This window comes from Pseudorasbora parva, chromosome 6, assembly GCF_024679245.1.
Source record: "Pseudorasbora parva isolate DD20220531a chromosome 6, ASM2467924v1, whole genome shotgun sequence".
NCBI lineage: Eukaryota > Metazoa > Chordata > Actinopteri > Cypriniformes > Gobionidae > Pseudorasbora > Pseudorasbora parva.
In genome coordinates, this window is record NC_090177.1 from 8757944 (window position 1) to 8771011 (window position 13068).

The 13068-nt window shown below is 40.4% G+C and overlaps 1 protein-coding gene across 2 annotated transcripts in view; it reads right to left on the reverse strand.

Moving 5' to 3' along the window:
• Nucleotides 1-3748: 3748 nt before the first annotated feature.
• The window catches only part of podn (podocan), a 32087-nt gene continuing 22767 nt past the window's right edge, over nt 3749-13068 (reverse strand). For both annotated transcript variants that reach the window (XM_067447158.1, XM_067447157.1), the window contains 3 exons: nt 12288-12945; nt 9381-9529; nt 3749-4293 (listed from right to left, as the gene is read on the reverse strand). In XM_067447158.1, coding sequence (XP_067303259.1) covers nt 4125-4293; nt 9381-9529; nt 12288-12945 — 976 coding nt within the window. In that variant the 3' untranslated portion in view covers nt 3749-4124. The remainder of the gene's footprint in view (nt 4294-9380; nt 9530-12287; nt 12946-13068) is intronic.

Below are 13068 nucleotides of genomic sequence, written 5' to 3' on the forward strand. Positions count from 1 at the left end.
GTCTTAAAGAAAAAAATGTGATGCTAACAATTTATGCAATCAGCCCCTGAAAGGAAAAAAGTTGACATAAAAAATGCAATCCAATATTTTGTGATAATTTGAGAGTGAATTTTAAAAGGATGGTCCTTTTTGAGCAGGAACACTGAATTAGGTCAAGGATTTTCAGCAGAGCATAAGGGTTAAGGTTAAGGACCTTTTTGTTTTCGTCCAATCAACCATAAAAGGTTTCTCAATTGCTTTTTAATGCTTCATTGTTTCACTCAGCTGTTATTTCTGAAGTTATTTTAATTAAGTGATTTTATTATTTAATTAAGACCGTGAAATGTAGGCTGGTAAAGAGAATGTTAAATGAAACAAACTGCGAGGATGACAGGCTCATAATCTTGAGAGAGAAGCTAAATATAACTGATATTCCAGTCTTCACAGGACGCTTTTATCGACATATTTGCATTGCACGTCATGTGCTGTTACCCGCCGTTACACGTTCATTAGTTTAGGAAATCAACGTAATTAAAAATCTTTCTGGGAACTGGCTGGCAGTTAAAACACTCGTCTGCTACAGAAAAACTTTCCGTTCATTGAACTCTGAAAGCGATTTTCCCTGAAAAATCCCCACATTCTACAGATGATCGAACTCTAACGCACAGCCCAACTCTGGCTGCACAAAAAGTACAACAGTCTCAAAACTTACATGATGATGAGAAAAATGAAGGCTGTCATGGTTCACCTGAAACTGAAAATCCTGTATCATATCCAAACCTGTTTTCTGTGGAGCACAAAAGGAGAATTTTTGAAGAATCTTCACGCGGGCTCAAGTGACCATGCCTGTCAAGCAGAATTGTGCAAAATTCAGAAATTAACAATAAACACTCTTTTAAATTCATGAGATTTCAATTGGAAAAGAATTGGTCTAACCTGACAGGAAGTTGAATTTAAATGACAGGAAACAGAATTTACATCTAATTGCAATTTAAATAAATTTAACTGAAAATGTGGGTGCATTCTGGGAAATGAAGTGTTCATGACCGTAAATCTGCAAGGCCTATAAAACCTTCAAACTTTAAAGGTGCTGTATGTCTTTTTTTTTCTTCTTTTTTTTGTGACTGTACTTAAGTATAAAAATACCTGTTTGAAGATATTTAGGAAACATGAGAATTTTAAATACTTTACTAAGTATTAGTGCGATTATAAAAATGACTTTTTTCAGTATTTAATCGTGGATCCATTAGATCCAACAGGAGAATGCTCAACAACCAGCTCCGCCGGGAGGTCCAGAGGGGCGTCTGTACGCCCCGCCTCATCATCGCCTGCCCCTCTGGGACTTAGCGTATTCGTCATCGGGCTCTGGACACCCAGGCAGAAGAAGGACCCTCTCGCTCCTCCGTCAGCGATACTGGTGGCCTGCCATGCCTCGGGAAATCTCCCGATATGTAAAGGGATGTTCAGTCTGCGCCATTGCCGATACTCCTAGGAGACTACCTGAAGGTAAATTGGTGCCGCTTTCGATCCCTGAGCGTCCCTGGACTCACCTGGGTGTCAACTTCATGACGGACCTTCCTCCCTCTCAAGGGTTCACCTGTGTCCTAGTCGCCCTGGACAGTTTCTCCAAATCTTGTAAATGAATCCCCTTCAATCCCCTTCAAGTCTTCCTGCACTTCGGGCTCCCGTAAGACATTGTATCTGATCGAGGACCTCAATTCATCTCCCGGGTATGGTCTGCCTTCTTCTGTCTCCTAGGAGTATCCATCAGCCTGTCTTCCGGTTACCACCCTCAAACCAATGGCCAGAATAAACGGAAGATCCAGAAAATCGGGAGATTCCTGAGGGTTTACTGCCACCAGAACCAGGAGGGCTGGAGTCAGTATCTGCCCTGGGCCGAATACGCCAAGAACTCCCTCCGGCAGTCCACCACAGGGCTCACTCCATTTTAATGTGTCCTTGGATTTCAACCACCGCTCATCCCCTTGTTGGGTGAGCCCTCAGAGATCCCAGTGGTGGATTACTGGTTCCACCAGAGCGAGAGGGTCTGGGACTCAGCTCACGTGCAACTCCAGCAGGCAGTCCGGAGGCACAAAAAGCAAGCTGATGTCAAACGAGGACCTACGCCGCAGTACCAGCCGGGCCAAAAGGTTTGGCTCTCCACGCGGGACATCCATCTCCGGCTGCCGTGCCTTAAGCTGAGTCCCCGTTATATTGGACCGTTTACCATCAACAGGCAGCTGAACGATGTCACCTTCTGTCTTCACCTTCCCTCACATTACCGCATTGCACCTTCATTTCATGTCTCCTTCCCCCACAGAACCTGGTGATGGTGCCGTACCTCCTTCTCTTCCCACCATCGATGAGGACGCCAACATCTATCGGGTGAGAGCTATCTTTGACTCGCGGCGACGGGGGTCTCGGGTTAAGTACCTGGTAGACTGGGAGGACTATGGTCCAGAGGATCGGTGCTGGATCTCCAGGAACGACATTCTGGACCCCAACCTTCTGACACAGTTCCATCACGAAGACCCTGAACGACCCATTCCTCTTGGCCATGGCAGAACCCATCGCAGCTCATTCCAGCCATCAGGAGCCGCCCGTGGAGGAGAGAGTACTGTCACAGACACCACCTTCGGACACAGCCACGCCCACTCGTTACCAATAACCAGAATTCTAGTCCCCTGTGCACCATCACCAGTGGCCCACATAAAGCACTCCTCATCCCCACAGTCTTTGTCTGGTCTTACACCGATCAACACTCCTGTTAACTGCTACTACCTGTATCTACCTGCCCGTCGTCCTCATCATTGTCATCATCGTCTTCCTCGTCTTCGTCCTGGTCATCCTCATCGTCATCCTCTGGGTCACCGTCTTCGTCATCTGTCTTCACCAAGGAAAGTCTGTTGTCATTATGTATTCACTCTACGTGTCAAGATTCACCTTTAAGTTCATTCTGTATCCGTTACCTTTGTTAAATAAATATCACTGAGCACTAACCATCTGTGTCTGACAGATAGCTGTTCATATTGTTGTTTTAATGGAACACTCCACTTCTTAAAAAAAAAAAAAAAAACAGTTGAGTTTTTCCGTTATCGAATCCATTCAGTCGATCTCTGGGTCTGGAGGTAGAACTTTTAGAATAGCTTAGCATAGATCATTGAATCTGATTAGATCATTAGCATCTCGCTCAAAAATGACCAAAGAGTTTCAATATTTTTCCTATTTAAACCTCAACTCTTCTGTTGTTACATCGTGTACTAAGATGGAAAATGAAAATTGATTTTCTAGACCCATATGGCTAGGAACTATACTCTCATTCCTGTGTAATAATCAAGGAGCTTTCTCTTGGTAATCTTGGAGCGAGATGCTAACGGTATAATCAGGTTCAATGATCTATGGTAAGCTATGCTAAAAGTGCTACCACCAGATCCGGAGATTGGTTGAATGGATTCGAAAATGGTAAAGCTCTACTGTTTAACTCTAGAGGAGTTGGAAAATGAGTTTTTCAAAAAAAAGTGGAGTTTTCCTTTAAATAGGGTCAACATTAGATTCTAGTATGAGCAGGTCTTGAACTGACTTGCATGCGCAAAAGAACGATAAAAAGATGGCATGCAACACGCTTTACGCACTATATTACAAATCTTTCAAACTGATTTATGTAAGTGACATAAACTGTCTAAACATTAATCTATCAATGACATAAAATGTAGTGTTGCAAAAAAGTTTTTTAAATACTCAGATGAGACTTTTCTCTGGAGAAAGAAAGTATAATTTCATAGCACAAAATGGTTTCATACATGTAAACACGGTGAGCCATGTGTCATGATGAGTGAACGAACACCACAAAAACCAAAAATTTAAGACAACCAATAAAACTTTCCGGTATCCTGCACCAGATATTTACATACTGTATACGACACGTGTTTATTGCATCCGATTTCAACATAAAGCCAAACTATTTTCCTTTTTCCATGTCTAAAAATATGCACTCGGATGTAATCAGTCAATGCTTAATAATCCCGTTCCGTCAGCAGCCAAAATGCATTTATATATTTCAAACTGGTTGTCATTTTTTTATTTATTTTTTTTGAGTGAGGGAAAGTTCAGGGCATGATTTTTACTGTTTTCCATTCCTTCCTGACTCATGAATGTTTGTCCTGCTCTTCATCATACGGTAAGTCCTCCTCGTCTTCCTCCTCTTCTCCTCCTCGGTTGGGAGAGATGTTACCGTGGCCAATGTCCAACACCTGAAGCTTGGACAGGTAAGAAAAGGACTCTTCGGATACCGAATGAACCGAGAGACGATTAAATCTGAGGAAGAAAGAGAAATAGTTAATGCACTGGGAAAAAAAGGCTGGTTTTCCAATACAAATATCTTAAATCGAGATACATACATTTACTCGAGAAGCAAAATGACTTGTTTCTGAAAAAATAAAAAAATGTATTTAAAAAATAAGCGATTTTAACCTTAAAACAAAAAATAGGCCTTCCAATGCGGTCAGAAAAATAAACTATTCTAGGGTGAAAATACTTCTGATCGCACTGGAAGGCTTATTTTCTTGGTTTAAGGTTAAACTAAAACACAGCGTTGTTTTACTGTCTTCCTCACGTGTGTTTTGATCAATGAAAACACGGAAACACCGAAAATTCTAGAGTTAATCGATCCACGTATACTAAATGAAGCCAGGGTGTAGTAACATTCAAGCTATTTTGAGGCATGAATAATTTTTCGCAACATTTTTTTTTTTTTAAATATGTATTATTTTAGATCAAAGATGAGTTTTAAGGGATACAATTATTGACTACAGGGAAACTTTAACTTAGGCACCCTATAGCAAGCCCAGCAGTCATCTACATCACTCACAACTGTTCATACAAGGCTTTATTGAGACAAAACATTATTTAAATGCAGAAAAAGCCCTGGATAGCCCCAAGTTTCAACACACTACCGACTAACTGAACCATGCCCTGCCCCTTTATTATTTAAATGAGGAATATTTGGATGTGTTCATTCTCAGAAGAAAACTTGAGACTACAATGGAGGCGTTTCAGAGAGTTCAGAAACACTGACACTGATAAAGAGACGAACTCCCGCTGAAGGGACTTTTTCATGCTCAAACAGCAACATTACACACTAATGTGAAAAAAAAAGTACATGATGTATGTTGGTTTATTTGTACTGAAAAAACAAGACAAAAATGACGGAAGAACATTACTATCAGTAGTGTTCAAAGGAAGAATCAAATATAAATTGGCTTTCGAACAAGTCATCTCATTCCAGTTTAGATGGCGAGCAAATTCTCAGAAAAGATGAGTTTATTCCCTACTGTCAGACGTTCACAAATTAAAGCAGGAATTCAGCTCTCCAGCCCATGCTCTTTATAAATAGACTAGCTAAATTGCTAAAAAAAGTTACACTGACATGATTTTTAATGGCTCAGGCATGTCAGCGTTCATCGAGTCCATGATGTCCTCCACCTATGTGCTTAAGTGTTTTGTTGATGCACATGAATCCATCATTTTCATTTTCTTGCCTCTTCTTTTATTGATAAATAGTGAAGAGAATGGACAGGACATTATGTGCAAGAGACCTAGAATCTGCCTCTCCCATGAATTTCGGGGAATCGATCTAATATGTCAAAATTGAACCATTTTCATTTCCACTTCCATTCACTTCTTCTGCCGAATGACCAATGTCTATTTATTTATTTATTCCCGAATATTATAAAAGTCCCATTTATTAAAAATATAAATTTTACAGAAAACAACAGACCAATGTAGCACCAGTGACATACACGTCTTTTCATTTTATTCAATTTTACTGCTTTTAATAATACAGTGAAAACCGAAGAAAGAGAGAAACGGCATGGGCTGCCCCGAAACATCCCAGAATAGGGGAGAGATCATGTTTTGAAGTAATAATGCACTATTATCTCCTCTATCTCAGATGGTTTTCTCTGCATTAGGACTGTTTTGGAAAGCATTCAATTACTGGATTCTTGGGCTGAAAACTTTTTTGTTCCAACAGTTTAAAATGATCTGACTGAAAACAGAGGAGCAGAAACATAACATCTCTTGTCCAAAAACCTGCTTCTTATCTCATTGTTTCAGGGGTTCACATTAAATCCCAGAGGATTTAAGAAGAACTACCATATACAAGTTAATAATTAACATGAATATTGAATAATATAATTAGTGAAGATCATGGATAAACCCATTAGTAACGACTCAAGTGTTACTAGATCCTTCAGAAGGAATTACTCATTATTTGGATCCATATTCTAAAGTGAAAAGCATGATAACTCTCTATACAACATAGTGTATTTTTAATATTATCCTATTATGTGTACAGTCTTAGGCAAAGACTACTATTCAGACAGTGACCTGTTTGTTGGAAAGTTGATAAATGCAACATACAAATGTTAAAACAGATTAAATAACCAGAAATCCTAAAGTAATCTCACTGCAGAAGGAACATCTCTTCTTCTTTTGTAAACCTGAGTCAGCATATTTTCATGTTGCACCGTCATCATCACATACCAGCATCTAAACTAGTCCAAATCCCAGCGCTTCTCATGTTTCTGAAACCAATAATCAGGTCAAGATGGGAATACTATTTTTGAGAAATGTTCTTAAAGTGCACCATATATTTAATTCGCTCCACATGCTCAGATTACAGTCTGAACGCTGTGATGTTACTGTATGGATTTATGAGAAATGTTCTCACATTATGAGGGAGCTACAGCTGTGAGAGCTAGCTTTGAAATAAGTTCACTATAATAGAGCCAAAATTAATCACAGACTTTCAGACAAAGAAACACTAAAACCACTGATCTGATCCCAAATGATTAGATTGCCAAACGAGTGTGTTTACATGCACAACAAAACCCATCAGCTCAATACAAAAACCAACAATCTAAGCAAGCCACGTTTGCATCGTCTGGGTTTTATCCGGTTTTGACACCAAAACATAAACCGACATGCACGAGCACATGCAGACAATGAATCAGAACGGCGGATAAATGTGTTTACATGCAAAATAAGGATAATGGACAAAAATTAACATGCCGATCCGGTTTTGATAAAGCAGTTTATGAATTTTAACAGATTAAAGAACACCATTTATGACCTTTACATGACATTACATGTTTTTGGGATATTAATAGGGCTGCACATTTTCAAGTTTTTCATTAAAGGTGCACTATGGAGCTTTCCGTCCACTAGAGGGCGCCTATTCAAAACAAATCGTAGTTTGATGACGCCAAGTGTGAGCGCAGCATCTTGGGAGATGTGGTCTTCTCATCACAGCCGGTGAAAAATAGGAATCGGGCAGAAATCACGTTCATGCATGCGGTTATTAACGTTACTGTAGTCTAAAGCAGAGCAGGACCGAGTGTTATGGAGCTGAGCACAGCTGCTGGAGCGATTGTTAAACAAATACCCGCCTCGCAAATACCGTGACTTTTATTATGAAGGGACGGGAGACAGTCGCCGGGCGCCTGCACAGATCCGCTCTTCCGGTTATGATTTTGAGGTAATGTAGCTCTGTTTATCATATTAGATACATTTAAGTGTGTTCAAAACGATGTTATGACTTTATTCTGTGCGTTCACTTGTTCACACTGCTAAGAGTAAAGCGCTCCTGCCAAATAAAAGCCGAAACCGAGGGTAACGCAGATATGACGCAATTGACAGGCGACTCCCTCAAATGCAATGTTGAAACGTCCCTGTCCTCAGTTAAAGTAGCAATTTTCTCACAATTTACAAATAGTTGGAAACTTCTGGGATATTGTAGGTACTCAACTGAACAAAATATATAACACCGGCCTAGTAGTCTTTGGATATTTTACTGCAAAAATACTACATAGTTCACCTTTAACCGTTAACCGAGGCCCTTAGCGGTTAATACTCGGTTAACCATAGTGTGCGCGTCAGGGTTATTATTTTTAGTTTATTAATTTGACGACCGCCATCTCCATAGTGAACGCGCCTATAGAGAGAAATGCACATCATGGATTACGTAATCAGAGAGTAGCCTATTTCTTTTCGTTTTAAATTGTTAAAAGCCATTTCGAGCTTTCTTAAGATATATGTCATGTCTGTGAGGCGTACGCTGAGTTTCGTTAAATTAGGATGAGATGCGCTGCAGTTCACGAGCAAGGCAAGCGGCCGCGAGGTGAGGGCGCCTGCACGATTAGGGCATGTAGTAAAATATGCAGCCGAGAACGATTCACACAGCGTTTGACTCGCCTGCGGCGGCTGAGCCTCTCCCGGCAGAGAGTTCAAGCATCTGTGGACTCGTCCCTTCAGCTCTGGCCATCTTGCTTTCAGTCCGCGATCAGCTTTTTTTGTTTTCTTCATTACAGTTAAAGTAACCTCTGCTTTCCGCTAGTCCCTCACAAGTTTCTCACTTCAAACTTTCTTTCTTCTGCTCCGTCATGCACAGCGCGCGCGGCTCCCGCTCTGCTTCTGCCCTTATGCGAATAATAGTCCAGTGCGACTTGTGTTATTTTCCTCTTCATGACACATTTTTTGACTGATGCGACTTATACTCCGGAGCGACTTATAGCCTGAAAAATGCGGTAAGCACTGCATTGCAATACTTGCATTTTGCCCCGTCACTCTCAATTTTAAAGTGCTCCCACGCTGTACTTTTCTTTGCCCGCTTCATGTTAGAAAGCGGGTCATGACTTCTTCTTGTGGATATTACAAATGTCTGGGAGCGCTCTGGCGGTCTCTAGTGGTGCAAAAATATATTACAACTAAATTCAAAGCACGTCATTGACGCCACTTAACCGAGCAAAATGTTTCACTCGGTTACGCAATTTTTAACGGTTAATTTGTTAACCATGGACACCCCTCATTTATACTTATAGAAGACATCTAATCCAAAATGATTCAAAATTGCAGCAAATACACACATGTAATGCATATACAGTACACTACCGTCTTTGAAAGAAAGTTTTCCTCTAAGGATGCATAAAATTGATCAAAAGACAATTATAATGTTACAAAATGCTGTTCTTTTGGGCTTTCTAGTCATCTAAGAATCCTGAAAATATTGTGTATCAGCTTCCACAAAAATATGGATCATGTGACACTGAAGACTGCAGTAATGATGCAGAAAATTCAGCTTTAATCGCAGGAATAAATTATACTTTACAATATATTCACATAGAAACAAGTTATTTTCATTTGCAATAATATTTAACAATTTCACTGTATTTTTGAACAAATAAATGCAGCCTTGGTGAGCAGAAGAGACTCCTTTCAAAATATTTGATGGTTTCAACTGAACAATGTGCTAGTGGGACGCAGGCCTTACTACGAGTGAAAGTACAAACAACACACAAAATGGTGAGGGAAAAACGGAGGAATATAAAGGAGCCGAGCGTCACCTGAGGAAGATGCCTTTGATGTTGGGTGTGTTGAGGAAGGCTGTGGAGGAAACGGAGCTGATTCGGTTGTTCTGCAGATGAAGGAACTCAAGAGACTCGGGCAGGTCAGGAGGAACATGTGACAGCATGTTACCAGAGAGATCCAGCGTCTGAAACACACATAAAACACGCTCAATCATTCTCTTTCTCCATACATCACATATAAAAGAAAGACGTGGCCAAAACCCAAACTTTGAAATGTGAGACTGGACTTTACGGTCCCTGGCAAGGAAGAGCCTTATGAGAGCATGCAATGACAGATATATCTTCCTTTAATATCTTATCTATCATGTAAGAGTATTGGGTCTGCTATTCTTATCTAGCTGAAAGCAGAAAACAAGCTCTCTCTGTGATTTCTTCTCCACAGGAGTATCTAGCTGTATAATCTATTTGATCACCTGATAAGACTATCTCATTTTGCTACATTGAGATCTCCTTTGAAAGTCTAGAGGAGACACATTGATATAATGGGGTTCTTTTGTGCTTTTATAGTGTATATTATCATCTTTTCTACGTAGTAACACTGTCTAAAACTCGATCGTCAGTGAGGAACCTGGGTGTGCTTTTTGATACCAATCTTTCATTTGAAATCCACGTTTGTAGCATCTATAATTCTTAAAAATGTATATAAATTATGGCACATGCTCTCAATGTAAAATTTTAAACAGTTAGTTTATGCGTTCATGAGCTCAAGGCTAGATTATTGTAATGCTCTACTGGGTGGTTGCCCTGCTCGCTTAATAAACAAACTCCAGCTGGTGCAAAAGCTCTGTATTTAAATCTTCATATTTATGAGGATTAATCTTAAATATAGGATATTATTCAGCTTTCCTTTTATATTCTTAAAACTGATCAATACATTAAATTAGAATAACGCTACATGGTTGTTAAATTAAATAATTTACACTGACAAATTACAACTGCATTAAATAATGTTATGAGATTGTTTTAACTATATATTTTTAATACAATAAGAAACGTTGGAAAGAATGTTTAAACATGAAACTTAACAACAGTAGGTGTTGGCAGGTCTTAATGAGTGAGTCATTGAGTCGGTTCGTTCAAACGGCTGATTCGTTCATGAATGAGGCAGTCGTTTACGAACAGGTCATTGAATCTTTGATTCAACCGATTCATTCATACGCTGAATCATTCATTACCACACTATTGCTGTGAGATGCGTTGTGGTTCTGATGTGGAAATATGATCTGATCTTGGAAATATTTTCGCTGCTGTAATAGAACAAAGGCAGTTTATTTTGCATCTAAAATCTACGGGACTAATTTTAATTAATTGTTTATGGACCCGTCATGAAATCAGTGTCACATTTTCAGTCGTGATGGTATTCAGGAAAAGACACTCTTGGTTGTGTCATGTGATGTTTTTTAACTGTATTATACGTTATAAAATATAAAAACCTTCACATTTTGAATATTTACTGCAGTATGTTACTAAGTTTCTCTGTACGAGCGGCGTTGGTTTGTTTCCATTTCTCCTCGAGAGGCTGCACGATTGTCAACATCGCAACCGTCAGTTCATACATTAGACTATTATTATCCATTCATTATCCGAACAAACCTTAATCTCGAGCCCTGAAACTGAGAAAATGTAACGAAAATGTAACGAAACGTTGCAGAAATGTAGTGGAATAGAAAGTAAAATATTTGCTGCAAAATGTAACGAAGTAAAAGTAAAAAGTATGCAGTATTGATTCTACTTAAGTAAAGTACAGATACGTGAAAAATAGTATTTGTACTTCGTTACATTCCACCACTGACAACAACTGAAACAAATCTCTTGCACAACTGATTCAGTGACTGTTCAGTGATACTTAACTTGGTTCATTACTGATGAATCAGCATTTTTTTTTAATGTCTTGAATAAATTATTTACTGACAAATACATTTTTAACAGTCACTTGTTGCCACCTACCTGTGTAACGATGTAATCAATAGTCATTATTTGAAGCTCCATATCTGAACTATAAACGTTTATCCCAGTACTTCTGTGATAATATCATAGACAGTAAAAGAAATGGACTGAGCGATCCCATTGACGTCAACGGCGAAATAATGAAGTCAACCTAGGGGCACTCACTTCCTGATGGCTGAGCGAACTGCGCCGGCTCAGACTGAGCTTGAGGACGTAGATGTGACGTGAGCAACCTGTCTGACAGCTGTAGGTCTTCTAGTAGTTGTGGAAAGTGAAAGCTGAATCACGTTGTTTAAATATTTTCTCCCGTTGCTTTTGGCTCACTATGGGCTTCTCCCCATTCTTCCCCCTTGACTTTATCAGACTTTATGTCTCCACGTCCCCCCGACTGCCTCATAGACAGTAAAGATTGCCAGCGAGCGTCTCCTCAGGTCTATACGGTAATTTGTCAACTGTGCGACAGAGTCGGGTTGGTTATGACGCAATCGTTAGCCTATTTTTACAAAAACAGCTTCTGCGGGGCGATAGTGTAAGATACAAGGTAATGGAGCCTTTTATGCATTGTTGTGTTTCTTTAGAAATAAACAATAGACAAATGGAGTCTTTAAACGCCTCAGATGAAAAGTTATTCACTGTCAAAGTGACTCAAAAATGAATGGGAGTCAATGGGATGCTAACAGCAGGGGTGGAACGCTTTCCGAGCGCTAGATTACCCCCTTGGATAATATGAATATTTGTGACAGAAATAACAATACTGTCTGGCTGAAAAGACAGAAATAACTGCTCTGTCAGGCTCTTCTGCAGTGCAAATCCAGATCTGAATGTTCTGTTGTGGTTTCGTCAAAGGTTTAATAGACACAGGCGAGTCATTTAGAAAGATCGCTAGAGTGTTTGAATCGAGATCTTTTAATGATTAATCGTGCAGCTATCTCTCACCGTGAGCGTGCTCAGCCCCTGCCACGCTCCCTGGTAGATTGAGTTCAACTTCAGTTGATTGTTGGCCAGGTAGATCTCCCTCAGCGAGCTCATTCCCAGCAGTGCTCCTTCCGGTATCTCAGTCATCTGGTTGTCCTTCACCTTCAGAATCTGGAGGCTCTTGGGAAGTCCCAACGGCAGCGCCTGCAGCTTGTTTCCTGACAGATCCAATGTCTCCAGAATCCTGAGCTTCCGGAAGGCCTCTCTGTGGAGCTTGGCACTGGTGAGGCGGTTGTAACTGAGGTTGAGCTCCGTGAGGGTGTAAAGTGTGATCAGATCGTTGCGTCCGATCTCGCTGATGTGGTTGTGGAGCAACATGAGGGTTTTTGCTCGGCGAGGAAGGCCACGTGGAACTCGCTCTAGGAGGTTGTTGTACATGTGGACTGTGTGGAGACGTTTGAGGCCCTGGAAGGCGGCCGGATGGATGGAGCGGGAGCGGAGGCGGTTGTTGTGGAGGAGCAGGTACTCTAAGTTTCGGATGGGCGTCAGAGCATTGGATGCGATGCTCTGGATGTAATTCTTCTCCAGGTGAAGCAGGACGATGTTGCGGGGCAGCCCGAGGGGAACCATGCTCAAGTTGTTATTGGACAAATCCAGATATTCCAGACTGTTCAAGTGACTGATGAGAGAAGGCAGGATATTTTCCATCAGTTACAGCTCAGGTAGAGTTTTTACAAGATGAAGAACAAGAGAGCTGTGCAGAAGAAAGAGTGGGAGGTAAATTATGGTTTTCTTGGTTTAT